The 13279-nt window shown below is 39.8% G+C and overlaps 2 protein-coding genes across 2 annotated transcripts; both read left to right on the top strand.

The window, feature by feature from the left end:
- il19l (interleukin 19 like) lies at positions 1–1441 on the top strand. The gene is made up of 5 exons (XM_070902996.1): positions 1–153; positions 352–414; positions 608–754; positions 843–905; positions 1352–1441. The coding sequence occupies exons 1-5, from the start codon at positions 1–3 to the stop codon at positions 1439–1441; spliced, it is 516 nt and encodes a 171-aa protein (XP_070759097.1).
- A 10111-nt stretch (positions 1442–11552) lies between these two features.
- On the top strand, positions 11553–13279 carry il10 (interleukin 10). The gene is made up of 5 exons (XM_070902150.1): positions 11553–11717; positions 11925–11984; positions 12073–12237; positions 12978–13040; positions 13163–13279. The coding sequence occupies exons 1-5, from the start codon at positions 11553–11555 to the stop codon at positions 13265–13267; spliced, it is 558 nt and encodes a 185-aa protein (XP_070758251.1). The 3' UTR covers positions 13268–13279.

Below are 13279 nucleotides of genomic sequence, written 5' to 3'. Positions count from 1 at the left end.
ATGATGAAGATGCTGCTCGGCTGCTCCCTCCTCCTGCTCCTCCTGAGTCTGAGTGAACTTGTGGAGAGCCGAACTCTGCATCTGGACAGCTGCTCTGTCAACGTTCACACGCACGAACTGCGCAAATATTACTCTGCCATACGATCAAATGCGGTGAGTTTAATACAGACGCACACAGAACCACTAACTCAAAATGAATCCTAATAAGACATGACATGCAGACACAGGCAATCACTTTATCAGTATCAGAAACTGTTCACAGCAAACACTGTTTATGACACCTTTGAGTGGATGGAAACTTGCAGAAATTTAAGAGAGATGCTTACTGTCTCTGTGGTATTTGCATTACAGATAGCAGGAGACGCTGATATTGGAGTGAAATTTCTGGACAAATCATTGATGAAGGGTGTTCAGGTGAGTCCTCCTCTTTTTTTTTTTTTACCATGTAGTGCTGGTTATGCTCTTTCTACCCTAATTTTCTGTTTCAAATTCTGAATGTTTCTCTGCCCTAAGCCACGGACTGCTAAAGGCTCTATAAACAGTGTATGAGTGTATAATATGAGTGTGTGAGAGCTGCTGCAATGTGACCTTTATGTGTCTCCATCAGGAGGGGCAGACGTGCTGTTTCCTGCGTCTCGTGCTGCGTTTCTACGTTGAGAGAGTGTTTAGCAACTATGCCTCCTCTCAGCAGCAACGCTCCTCCAGCGCTCTGGCCAACGCTTTTGTCAGCATCAGGAGAGATATACACAAATGTGTAAGTTAGCTGTCCAATGATGAACATTGTGTGTTTCCATTAAAAACATGAGTAAGTTGTATTAATAATTGTGCTTCGTTGTGTTCAGCACTGCCACTGTGCAGAGGAAACACAGAGAACAGTTGACTCCCTGCATGCTGAGTTTAACAAGGTATGTAGTTTGCAGAACAAATATTCTCTGAACATAAACATCTCTCCATGTCCCACATTCTCACAGTGGACTGCAGACGGTGCTGGAGGAGAGCACTTGTACAAATGAATGATGCTTTGAGCTACGTTTGATGTCCAATTCACAAATATTCTATGTGGAATCTTTTATTATCTTAAATGTTTTGGCTGAATATCCAGATAGGTGGGGAAATAAAATGATATAATTAACTTTTGCCAAGGTGTTGAGGGCAGAATCATTTAGCAGGGTTAATGGAACATATTATGTGGCGGACTAAATGGGCTTGCAAGATGTGACTCTACACAAACACTTCAGCAGTAGCTGACTCACTCTAACAAGACAAAGCAACAGAAAACTGCCTCTCTACAGTTGTGCTCATCATTAAATCCACTGCTCTCTCTGTTTTCTTACTCCGTCACTCTGAGCAGCTCGAAGCAAACCAGGCGGCACAGAAGGCCGTGGGAGAACTGGACACAGTGCTGGAGTGGCTGGAGGGACTCGGCCAGAAAACAGCGTGATCAGACAGACGCTGATGATGAGTCCCCAAGCTCACACCAAAAGATGTAACTCTTGACCTGACATTACTTGTAAGCAGAGTGAAGGTTAGAAATGTGTTCACTTCACTTCTGTGCCATTTAGCATTTCTCTATTTTTTACTTGAATTAACTTAATGTGTGTATGTGTGTGTGTTATTCACTGACATGTGGACAAAATTATTTTTTATATGATATTTATAATAAGACATTTTGATAAGATATTTATAATGGACATAACTGTTTAAGTATTTATATGGATCAAAAATAGAAAGTTGTTAAGGTATTGTATGTGTGCTCCTACTGTAGTTTATTATGCAGACTAAAGAAATGGTTTACCAATGGTTTATTTTCATCATCAATAAAAAAATAAAAAAATAAAAAATACTCTTACCTACTAACTTCGAGTGTTTCCTGCTCTGCATTACTACCATCTAGTGGTGATAAATATAAACACAGTGTTTGAAGACAACACCGCCCAACATCATCATCCTCATTCGCAGCAGCAGCAGCAGCAGCAGCATGATTGGTTATGACCTTCTAAACTAAGTTGAAGTTAAATTAAGTCTGGCACAATGCACCATGAACATTAACTTGCTGATATGAAGCCTGAAACCTTCACTGGATCATCCCGTCCTCTAACTCAAAACTCAGTGACCTACAAATCAAATCATGTTAGTTTCTGTAATGTCATCAAACAAAACAGGAACCTCAACCTCTCTGTCTGCTATTTAGCAGAACAACAGGACATTTCTGTCTCTTTTTTTCACTTTGCTGTTAAACATAAAATGACAAAGAAATTAAACTTAACTAGAGAGTTCTAGCTAAATTAAACTATCTTCTTTGAAAGATGACATGTGGTCACATGTGTTTTCACAGTGCTGAACCTGAAACTGCATCTTGACAAACAGGTATTCGTTCTGCAGGAGAATGCCCACTGTGGCTGATATATCATTATATTGTTGATACTGATGCAACAATGTGTAAATGAGTAAATGTACTTAGTTATTTTCATTGTACTAAACACACTGTAACAAATCATAACACTTGATTTGATAAAATATTCATACTTTCATGACACCCCAGCTCTGTGTCTGCTGTCTGAAGACCTCAATGAAGACCACATACACACATAAACAAACCCACAAGTGAAATATCAGCAGACAGAAGTATCTAAAATACAACTAAACCACACAAATTCATGAAATCACACAGCTAAATGCAAAGGAGATGACATTCATAGAGACTAACACAAATGCACATATTAAACATTAGTTTACATAGAACAAACCTCTGTGGCGTCCACGTACAGTAGATATTTATTAATTGTCATCTTGATTAATCCCAGACCACAAATATACAGACAACCAGCCTTCAACCATTTGACTCCTAACAAATGTAACAGCCTCCCTGTTGACCTGAGGGCTTCCCCATCGTGCGGCCTGTGGGATTTTTTGAGATCTATGTCAGTTGTGCCAGTCTCATGGGAGGAGTAGCCCATGTGTAATGTATGAAAAAGATTCATATGCAAACCCCATCAAAGAGAAAGAATACCATGACTCCAATCACCAAAGACTAGTAGATGTCACCTGTATTCCCTCTTGACACAGTACTTCCATTCATAAAATGGAATAGACATGATAATGTATACTGCATTTCACTTAATTTCTTTGTTTGATTTGTTTTAATTTAGGCATTTTAAATCTCCCATACTGTAGGTTCATTTTAAGAACAAACTCAAAGCCTGAGCCCAAATATGTGCACTTCAGCAACATCCTACCAAGATTTCTCCTGTCAGAAGTCAGAGGCTACCGCTCTTCTCTCCTCAACCTCCAGCAGTCTTCAGCAGCTTGTCCACCAGCATGACTCCTCGGTCTCTCGTCCTGTCCGTCCGGGTCCTCTTGTCTTTCTTCAGCACCGCCTGGTGCAGTCCCATGTGCAACAACCGGCGCTGCCGTTTCGTGGAGGGCTTCCCTGTCAGGCTAAAGAAGCTCAGAGAGGACTCTTCCCAGATCACAGACTACAATGTAAATAATTTACCCATGACCCCATTGATTGAGATAGCAGGAGACACTGAGATTGGAGTGAAATTTCTGGACAAATCATTGATGAAGGATGTTCAGGTCAGTCCTCCTCTTGTTTTTACCATGCAGTGCTGGTTATGTAATTTCTATCCAGATTTTTTGTTTAAAATTTTGAATATTTCTCTGACCTAAGTCACAGACTGCTAAAGGCTCTATAAACAGTATATGAGTATGTAACATGAATGTGTGAGAGCTGCTGTAATCTGACCTTTATGTGTCTCCATCAGGAGGGTCAGACACGCTGTTTCCTGCGACTCGTGCTGCGTTTCTACATAGAGAGAGTGTTCATCAGCACTCGGCCCAAGGTTTTGTCAGCATCAGTAGAGATATACATCAAGGCTGGATCAGGGCAAAATGGGCAAATGCCCCAGAGGCCCAAACCTTCAGGGTCCCAAAAATTCCCCAGGGTCATTGCATTGAGTGCGGTAGGTGGGGGGTCAAAGGTGGCACATCACCAAATATTTGCCCTGAGCCCACTAACAGGTTAATCCAGCAATGAAATGCAGTAATATGTAAAATAGCTGCTTAATAATAGAATGTGTTTTAATAAAAGACAGACATTATATTGAATTAATAAATGTGCTCAGCTGTGTGGAGAGGACACACCTGCAGGCTAAGTTTGTACTGTAGTATATTGAATAACAACTGACAGCCAGAGGGTGCTACGGAGTCATTTATTTCTTTTTTGTAATGATAATCTCATTCGTTTTAAGCAGTTATGGATATTTGATAACTAAATCACAGACACACAACATTTTTGTTGGGAATATTTCATTTTGTCAATTATATCAGGGATTACTTAATAGTATCTCAAAAGAAAAAGATGTCACCTGCACAAACACAGCAACCACATCTATTAGGATGTTATTTAGGGTTCAGAGTGTCCTACAATTTATTAAACTTATCATAGATTATATATATAACAGTCTAAAATAATTTTAATGCTGGCTCAAATACTACATTACTGTATATATCAGAAACACACAAAATCAGACAGGAAAATGGCAAAGTGGCTTTATTTTATTAATGTTATTTTTATTCATTTATTTACACAACTTAAATGTATTCATATTTATTGCACATAGCAAGCTGTTGAGGAGTTTTACTGTTATTATTGTACCATTGCAACATGTCTGTAATATCATACTTAATGTCATACACATTAAACAAATTGTTTAATTTCCAAAAAAAAAAATTTTTTCTTTTCTTTTTTTCTTTCATACCATCTTCAACTACGTACTGTTAGTTAGTTAGTTATTTCTGTAGTGAGGTGCAAATGACTGGAAACCAGTCTTTCCCAGTCCAGAGTTGGTCTGAGGGACTTTTATAGTTATTCTGTGATAGGGTGTCATGGTTGTTCACTCTGAACTCAACTAAGGATGTTAAATATCTTGGCAACTTAGATAGCAAGGCCTCATACATGAAAACACAGGTATGCTGATGCTATGCAGTGCGACCATCCAGCCTTTTCTTAAAACTCACTATCATGATTGTGATAATGGCAGCAAAAGGAGCCTAACCCGGAGTAGATCGTTTAGTATCTGGCATACAAGATGTTATCGTCAGCATAAAAAGTTATGTATATAGTAAATACCAAGGGGCCCATTATTGATCCTTGTGGGATGCCTTTAACAACCATCTGGGAATTTGATCAACCATCAGCTTCCAGAGAGATATAACTTTGAACCAGATGTAAGGAGAATCATCAATGAAAAACAGCTTATTTAATAAAATATTATAATCAACAGTATCAAAAGCCTTGGACAGATCTACAAAGAGTGCAGCAGAAGGGATGACTGCTCTGCATTATTAACCTCTAGTGGTGATCAATGAAAACACTGTTTTATCCAATACAGGTGGGCGTAACACAGCCAACATTATTATCAGCAGCAGCAGCATGATGATGATTGGCCATGAGGGTTATATCTCCTCATTTCATTTCTTCACACACACCAGGTTCTACATGGCTTCACATCTGAGCATCAGCAGACTAAGAACCAAATTAACATGAATAAAAAAACAATGAAACTGTGATTCATCATTTAAATTGCACTAAGAAACTGTTATTTTTAACTTTCACTAATTCAGCACTCAGATGTTTGAACATCATGGGAAAATATGAGCTGTCACAATGAGCTCTGCTTACATAAATGTGGTTAACACCATCAGTGGCACATATGCGAATGGCCATATGCACGCATGTGCTTACGCACTTGCACCCAAACAGATAAAAACAGTACGGAGAATAAAGAGTCATACTTTTGGAAGCATCACACTGGAGTATATCAATCACTCATTGAATTGGAAAGCTTAAACTAATTTAATCTTACGTCACTGATAATGTCCAGGTCAAACGCTGTGTTCAGAGGGAATTTTGAAGTTTCACCTCCTCCTGAAAAGATGCTTGCTCCGCAGAAGGACAGGAGGCTATTCTAGTTTCAGGTTACAGCAGTACACTCATCTAATTTTGCTTACTCAATTCTGTAGAAATGATAAGGATCATGAGGAAGTCTGGTTATCTGTTTAGAAGGTATTTAAGTTCATATTTGCATGCTATATTTTAATATTTTACCAATTTCCATCACAGTTATGTTGAAAAATCTACCACAGATTTACAATTGTTCCAATCCACAGGGGCGTTATGCCAACCAGATTACAGGTCACATTTGCCATGGTGGGAGGAAGTCTAAATTACTTTATCTGGAATTCAGAGGGGTCTCTGTAGGTCATTCACAAGAAACGATGAAACTCCAAGAATCTTTTCCATTCTGTACAAACCTCAAAACGGGCATCCACCCACCCAGATATCAGCTGTCATACAACTTGTCACAACACCCATTCATGCATCATGCATTCTTTGGGAGTGCTCGGGCAGTTTGCTGTCACCCTGTTGTAATGACCCTGAGACAGCTCATATACATTTCTCATAGTTTCCTCTTTTCTTTGTATCCTTATTGAGCACACTAAAAAACCTGGCACGCACACTTTACTACTATTATTTATGTTCACATAACAATAACCCCTCGACATGAACAAAAAACAGAAACAGATCTCTGGAGGATTCAATGCTACACACACACACGCACACACACACACACAGTAAAACAGACGACCTGTGTGAAAGTGAAAGATGAATGTGGTGAATCTATTGTAAAGACAGATTGATTTCCTCTAAAAGAGACGGCAGCAAGTACATTATTCAGTAGCACAATGTCATGCATAAGTATGGAGGAAATGTAAACTACAGTACATTGTGCAGCTCATCTGGTTTTGTCATTTTGTCAATTTATTATTTCAGTTCAATGTAGTCTGGTTGTCTGTTGTGATTCATGTTCCTGGATATGATATCAACAGTCAGGTTTCATGTTGTGCTGCAGTATCGCTGACTGCAGAATCGCAACACTGGTTAGTGACAACGTCAGAAACTGAGTTTAGGTGGTGAGGGAGCAAAACCAGAGAGAACAAAGAGACAATCTCACCACATTAGCACCTGATCATCTCCAGAGAAGATGACGTTTGTGCTGACTGTTGCTCAGCGATCAGCAAAATGATACATGAAAGATAAGATTTGACTGATTCAGCTTTGGCCCCATTTTGTGGAGGCGCACGTGAGCGGGACATTGAGAGGGGGCACTGGTTCCTGGTAGAGCTGACTGAGGGAAACACTTTGATCAGAATAAGCAGTGTGAGAAATATCATTGACTTCTTAATCACTGGTTTGAGTGCACAACGAGCATTAACTTGCTGATATGAAGCCTCCTCTAGATCAACAGATCGTCTAACTCACATGATTATGAACTAAAAATGTAATCAAACTAGTTTCAGTAATAATGTCACATCAAAAAAGCATACACCTCCAGGGGCAGATGGGTTTGGGTGAGAGTTTTATAAAGAGTTTAACAATATTCTCTTAGACCCCTTGCTGGCCATAACTTTGTCAATTGGGTCAGGGTTCTTACAACAAGAGTACATACAATAATCCAACAGCAGCACTTCTGACTAATGGGCTGAGATCTAGTAACTTTCCCCTTTACTGTGGAAATATACACGTTAGCCTGTTGCTCTTCATTGTTGCTACTGAGCCACTGGCCCAGGCAATAAGGAAGAATGCTCCAATGTCTGGTATTCTTGTTGGAGAGAGGGAGTACAAAGTCACTCTTCACGCAGATGACATGTTGATATTTTTTAAGACCACAAATCTCTATTCCCTGCCTGACCCGAGCCATTTGGCACTTTTCCAGGGTACAAAATTAATTCAGCAACGTCTGTCTAACGTCAGTCCCAAGCCTGTCAGAGCCCTTTCCTTTTCATTGGTTATCAAGGTGCTCAAAGATTGTCTAAGTTCCTTTATCTGGGGCACAAGGAAGCCCCGACTGAAGATGGCAAAACTCCAAATGGCTGGCTCTGATGGGGGCTTAGATGTACCAAGTGTGAGACTCTATCAGTTGGCGACACCGCTCCGGGTGATAGCAGATTGGCTCAAATATGACCCAGCCTCAATGTGGCTCAACATTGAATCCTCTCAGTCCAAATGCCCTTTGTAGAACTGTTGTTTGTTAATGACTACTAACCCTATCACTTTAAGCGCTGTCAGAGCCTGGGGGTCCACCCGTACTATAGCGCCCTGTGCTCAGTTCATCCCCTCTTACTCCTTTTCTGGATGGGGACTTTCTGCCAGGCTGTCAAGACTGGGGCTTTAAAGAACGGTAAAACCAGGGGTTAACAAAGCTAGGAGATCTACACTGTAAGTGTAACTTTAAATTGTATTTGTGGTGTTCCAATAGAGTTAGACCCTATGTGCCTCCTTCTTGGTCTTCCAGATGGTCATATTGTAAATATAAAACACAAGAGGCTATTCAATCTATTGACTTTTGCTGCCGGAATATTTTCAACAAAGCTCCAACAAAAAAGTCTGGCACAATCTTATTATGGAGTGTATTCCCAATGAATACATCTCATGAATGCTTCACTTCTCAGTGGATGCTTTCTATAAAGTTTGGGCCCCTTACTCAGAACATATTGGACCTACGCTGTCATCTTCAAGGGTTTCCTAAATTGGTGTAGCCTGTCTTTCAACCTTTTCCACTGCAAAGCCAGTTTTCCAATAACCTTGCTATTTGTTTACATATTTATTTATTTGATGTTGCCTTTCTATGTTGTAGGAGATGCAGAGGGTTGGGGATGAATATATTGCCGACTATTTTTATTTTTATTTCTTGTACTGACTTACTTATTTTTTTTGTCATGTCATGTCTGAGCTGTTTTGATCTCTGTTGTATATAAAAATGTAATAAATAAATAAATAAATAAATGTATTCTTAAAAAGAAATTATAAAAGAGAAAGAGATGCAAATAGAGTTTGAGAAACGTAGCTAAATTAAACTAACCCTTACCCTACTGCACACATTGCTCCTGTTAACTTGTGATGTTGGTATATCACTCAGCAGTTTCTCTGGTCACTTCTGGTACGCCGGTTTTGATTCATTCTTGTGTGTGAGGCAGATGTGTTCTGACTAAAGATGAGTTTCTTTATGAAAATCTCTAAATGACATAATAGCAGACTCAAAATCTCTCTCAGAGGCACATAAACAGAACCACAACTGAAATCCTAGCAGACGGGGCAGAAGCATCTAAAATGCAACTGTGACCACACAAAATCATGAAATCACACAGCTAAATGCAGAGAGCAGACATGCATGCTCTCTCACACACACACACACACACACACACAGTCAGTGTTAGAGAGGTTTCCCATAAACTGGTTACTGCTGTCTCATCTTAACTTCACATATACATACATACATACTTTTAATGTGTATATATATGTACATATATTTACATTTTGAGCAATTTACAGAATAATTCCTGTAATTTGTATGGACAAGCACAATCACCTCATTTTATGCATATTGTTGCAGTTCGTGTTGTCTTGTGTTTTTTGGATTTCGCAATTTACAGAATTCTCTGGAAAATAATTGGATACCATTGCTGTTTTTTTCTTCTCTCAATCCCAAACCATCACCGTCTCCCTTTGTCTTCAGTTTGTATGCCATGTTGAACTGTTTGTTTCTGTTGTTTGTATTTACTGTTTTAACAATGGCCATTACCCCAAGAGTTGATTGGACAGTTGATTGTTTTTCATTTTGGCATTAATAATGTGTTTCCATTTCATTATTGCATCTGCAATAATCTCATATAGCCATAGCCATCTTTTAGTGCTGTGCCAGTGCTGGAGAAAGGTTGGCTGAATCCATCATCATTCTGGTATAGAGGAAAAAAAAGCTCTGCCTTGTTTGTTTTTCTTTAAACCAATCACATCACCTTGGGCGCCGCTAAGTCCTGGATGCAGCGAACACGCAGATGGCGGAAGGGGAGGAGAATGTCGACTGAAATAGTCACCCAATGGACACCAATGCACCTCTGCACATTGTTTTCTGTGTCGTGATTTTAATGTTACATGGAAAATGAATGTCACAATGAAAAACAATTAATTCCATTACTACAGACAAAAAGCAAAACAATTGTCGTTTTACACAGTAAATGCATACATAAAAGGGAATACAAATTACAATATATACTGCATTTCACTTTATTCTTTGTTTGATTTGTTTTAATTTAGGCATTTTAAATCTTCCATACTGTAGGGTCTTTTTATGGACTCAAAACCTTTTTGTTGAACCTTTTATTCTAGCATTGGTGCACTGTTTTTCCACATTTGTCTTTGTTGCCTCGGTTGTACTCACTGTATCATACCTTTGTTTTTATATTCCTAAATTTGTGAAAAGTGCACTGTGTCATCTTCAGTATGACACAAGCATCATCCTGTAAATGAACTTTAACTTGAACCATCTGGAAGTTTATTGGCACAGATTGTGAAGTCTTCATCATGTAGAGATAATGACTGGGAATTTCAAAATACCAGTGTTGCCCAACAAAAATGGGCTAAAACAACGTTTAACCTGAACAGACGGATACACATTAGTTGTGGACAAGTGGACATTCCATGAAACAAAAAAGTACTGAACGGAAAACACCCCTTACGCTGCCACCTCTACGAGTCACGAACAACTTCTTCTCTTTTTTTTTTTTTTTTTTTTTTTTTACAAATATATGTATATGTTTTGCTCATGCATGTGCAAAGACAAAGAATACCATGATTCCAATCACCTACTTAGACAGAAAAGCAAGGATGAGTCGGTGTCACCTGCCGTCACTCTTGTCAGTCTTATTACGCATGTCTGACATACAGAGAGAATCCACAGCGTCATTAAATTCAGACCACAATTTCTGGGTCTTCTTCCACCCAACTTCTGGGTGGCACTATTTCCTCTGTTATTGTGAATCCAATTGTGGAATAATATTATGTGTTTTACAGCATTTAATGCAATTTCAAACACGTTTGCAGTATCTATTATAAGTTCCATATCTAGTTTAGAGGCTAAAGGCAATGTTATTGTACTGTACTGTGTATGGGACTGATATGTGTAGTCATTGATACTACTACTAGTACAAACACTGATAATAAGTAGTAAAAAGAAAATATAATAATAACAATAATAATAATACGTTAAAGTATATATATATATATATACTTTACAGAATTTCATAGTATATATACACTATAAAATAATATTAAAAACTTAAACAATGATAACAGGAAATTATGTCATATCAAAATTCCATATGTGCTATGTCAGATGTTTTTCCTTGACAGTTCATTATCTTGAGATCTATCAATAGTACCAGCCTATCTCATGGGAGGAGCAGCTCATATGTAATGCATGATTCTAAAAAAGAAATTCCCCCGCATGTATGAAGCATGTTTAACCGTTTCGCTTCCAGTCAGTCTCCTCCTTCTATCTGTCCCTAGTTTGGGTATATATTAAGACAAGATATGAGCCCAAATATGTGCACTTCAGCAACATCCTACCAAGATTTCTCCTGTCAGAAGTCAGAGGCTACCGCTCTTCTCTCCTCAACCTCCAGCAGTCTTCAGCAGCTTGTCCACCAGCATGACTCCTCGGTCTCTCGTCCTGTCCGTCCTGGTCCTCTTGTCTTTCTTCAGCACCGCCTGGTGCAGTCCCATGTGCAACAACCGGTGCTGCCGTTTCGTGGAGGGCTTCCCTGTCAGGCTAAAGAAGCTCAGAGAGGACTACTCACAGATCAGGGACTTCTATGTGAGTACAAACACCAGCGTTTCACTCTGCACGCACCTCGACAGTTAGTGCAGCATCATTTGTGTAGATTCCCACCGCCCATGTGGTCATGTGGCTATGTCCTGCCAGTCTCCAGGTGATGCTGCACTTTCTCACACCTGTCTGCCTGTCTGTCTGCCTCTGCGTCTGCTGACACACTGAGCTCACGCTTTCCCCCCCTGTTTGCAGGAAGCAAATAATGACTTGGATACAGCACTGCTAGACCAGAGCGTCGAGAACTCATTTAAAGTAAGTTTCCTGTTCAACTCTCCCGTGCACACCAGTAAAAAAGTTAAACGGCATCTTGTAACCTGCTGGTGCTTTCCCCCTCCTCCAGAGCCCGTTTGCCTGCCAAGCCATGAACAGCTTACTGGAGTTTTATCTGGGCACGGTTCTGCCGACAGCCATGGCCGAGGTGACGGAGGACACCAAGGACTTAAAGCCTCACATGGAGTCCATCCAGCAGATTTTCGACGAGCTCAAGAGTGATGTCACTGAATGTGTGAGTAGCTGACACACCACGTTACTCCTGCAGCGCAATGAAGATGTAAACAGGCACATCACGACTGCGCCTAAGCCTCCGATATAGTTTTATAGCATTCAGTGTAGTTTAAGATGATATTGTTGTCCTGTCCTGTTATAGGATATTGTTATATTATAATAATAATATGATAATATGTAGTGGGGAACAGAATTAAAATGGACATTAAAGTATGAAGTCCCAACGTTGGCGTCATTGTCCTGTTAAATTTGGACACGTGGACTATTAGGGTGAATTGTTGCTCATAAAACACATGTATATGCTTCTGTTTTCATGCATTGCCAACCACATGGTCATGCCTTTCAGGAAGACATGTGATTAGCTGTCACTAATTTGAAACATGTCTGCCACAGACAAACCATCCAGAAACTGTCAAACTATTCCCCACACTTTTTTTGACATGAGGCAAATGGCTGACCACCACGGAGAGGGAAGAGTTTGCTGGTGGCTCATAGGACAGGTCATAATTTTGCATTAGTCAGTGATTCCTAAACTGCAGAAGCGTGCATAACTGTGCATCATCCAGTTCTTGCAAAAGGGGAAGAGAAGGGAGGGCATGCAGCTGCTCACTGAGTTTCCAGTCCTGAGCTCTGCCTCTGATTTGCTGCACACAAATCCTTGGGTGGGGTTCAGGGCATGACAGTCTAATGGAAGTTGGTAACCCCTGAGGTAACATCATCTTTCTATTGTTCCTCTTACAGAGAAATTACTTCTCCTGCAAGAAACAGTTTGACATAGGAGCCCTAAACTCTACTTACACTCAGGTGAGTGCCAAGATTTCATCTGTAATTGTGAAAATATGTAAAATATGTACAGTGTGTACACAAGTGCATGCTTGTGTTTCGTCAGATGATTTTAATAAAGTGAACCATGTGTTTATCTACAGATGGAGAGTAAAGGTCTATATAAGGCCATGGGCGAGCTGGATCTGCTGTTTAACTACATTGAGACATATCTGGCCTCTAAACGGCACAGAGTGGCCTCTGTTTGAAGACCTGCTGAC

The sequence above is a fragment of the Enoplosus armatus genome, chromosome 3 (assembly GCF_043641665.1).
Source record: "Enoplosus armatus isolate fEnoArm2 chromosome 3, fEnoArm2.hap1, whole genome shotgun sequence".
In the NCBI taxonomy this organism is placed as follows: domain Eukaryota; kingdom Metazoa; phylum Chordata; class Actinopteri; order Centrarchiformes; family Enoplosidae; genus Enoplosus; species Enoplosus armatus.
The sequence above is the reverse complement of the archived record's forward strand: the minus strand, read 5'-3'. Positions and strand labels throughout refer to the sequence as shown.

What these genes read in the sequence shown, in the direction of transcription:
- il19l (XM_070902996.1), top strand. Translation starts at nt 1, where the DNA reads ATGATGAAGATGCTGCTCGGCTGCTCCCTCCTCCTGCTCCTCCTGAGT. An exon ending in CATTGATGAAGGGTGTTCAG is followed by an intron (nt 415 to 607) that starts GTGAGTCCTCCT and finishes TGTCTCCATCAG; the next exon opens with GAGGGGCAGACGTGCTGTTT. An exon ending in GGAGAGATATACACAAATGT is followed by an intron (nt 755 to 842) that starts GTAAGTTAGCTG and finishes CGTTGTGTTCAG; the next exon opens with CACTGCCACTGTGCAGAGGA.
- il10 (XM_070902150.1), top strand. Translation starts at nt 11,553, where the DNA reads ATGACTCCTCGGTCTCTCGTCCTGTCCGTCCTGGTCCTCTTGTCTTTC. An exon ending in CACAGATCAGGGACTTCTAT is followed by an intron (nt 11,718 to 11,924) that starts GTGAGTACAAAC and finishes CCCTGTTTGCAG; the next exon opens with GAAGCAAATAATGACTTGGA. An exon ending in GCGTCGAGAACTCATTTAAA is followed by an intron (nt 11,985 to 12,072) that starts GTAAGTTTCCTG and finishes CCCCTCCTCCAG; the next exon opens with AGCCCGTTTGCCTGCCAAGC.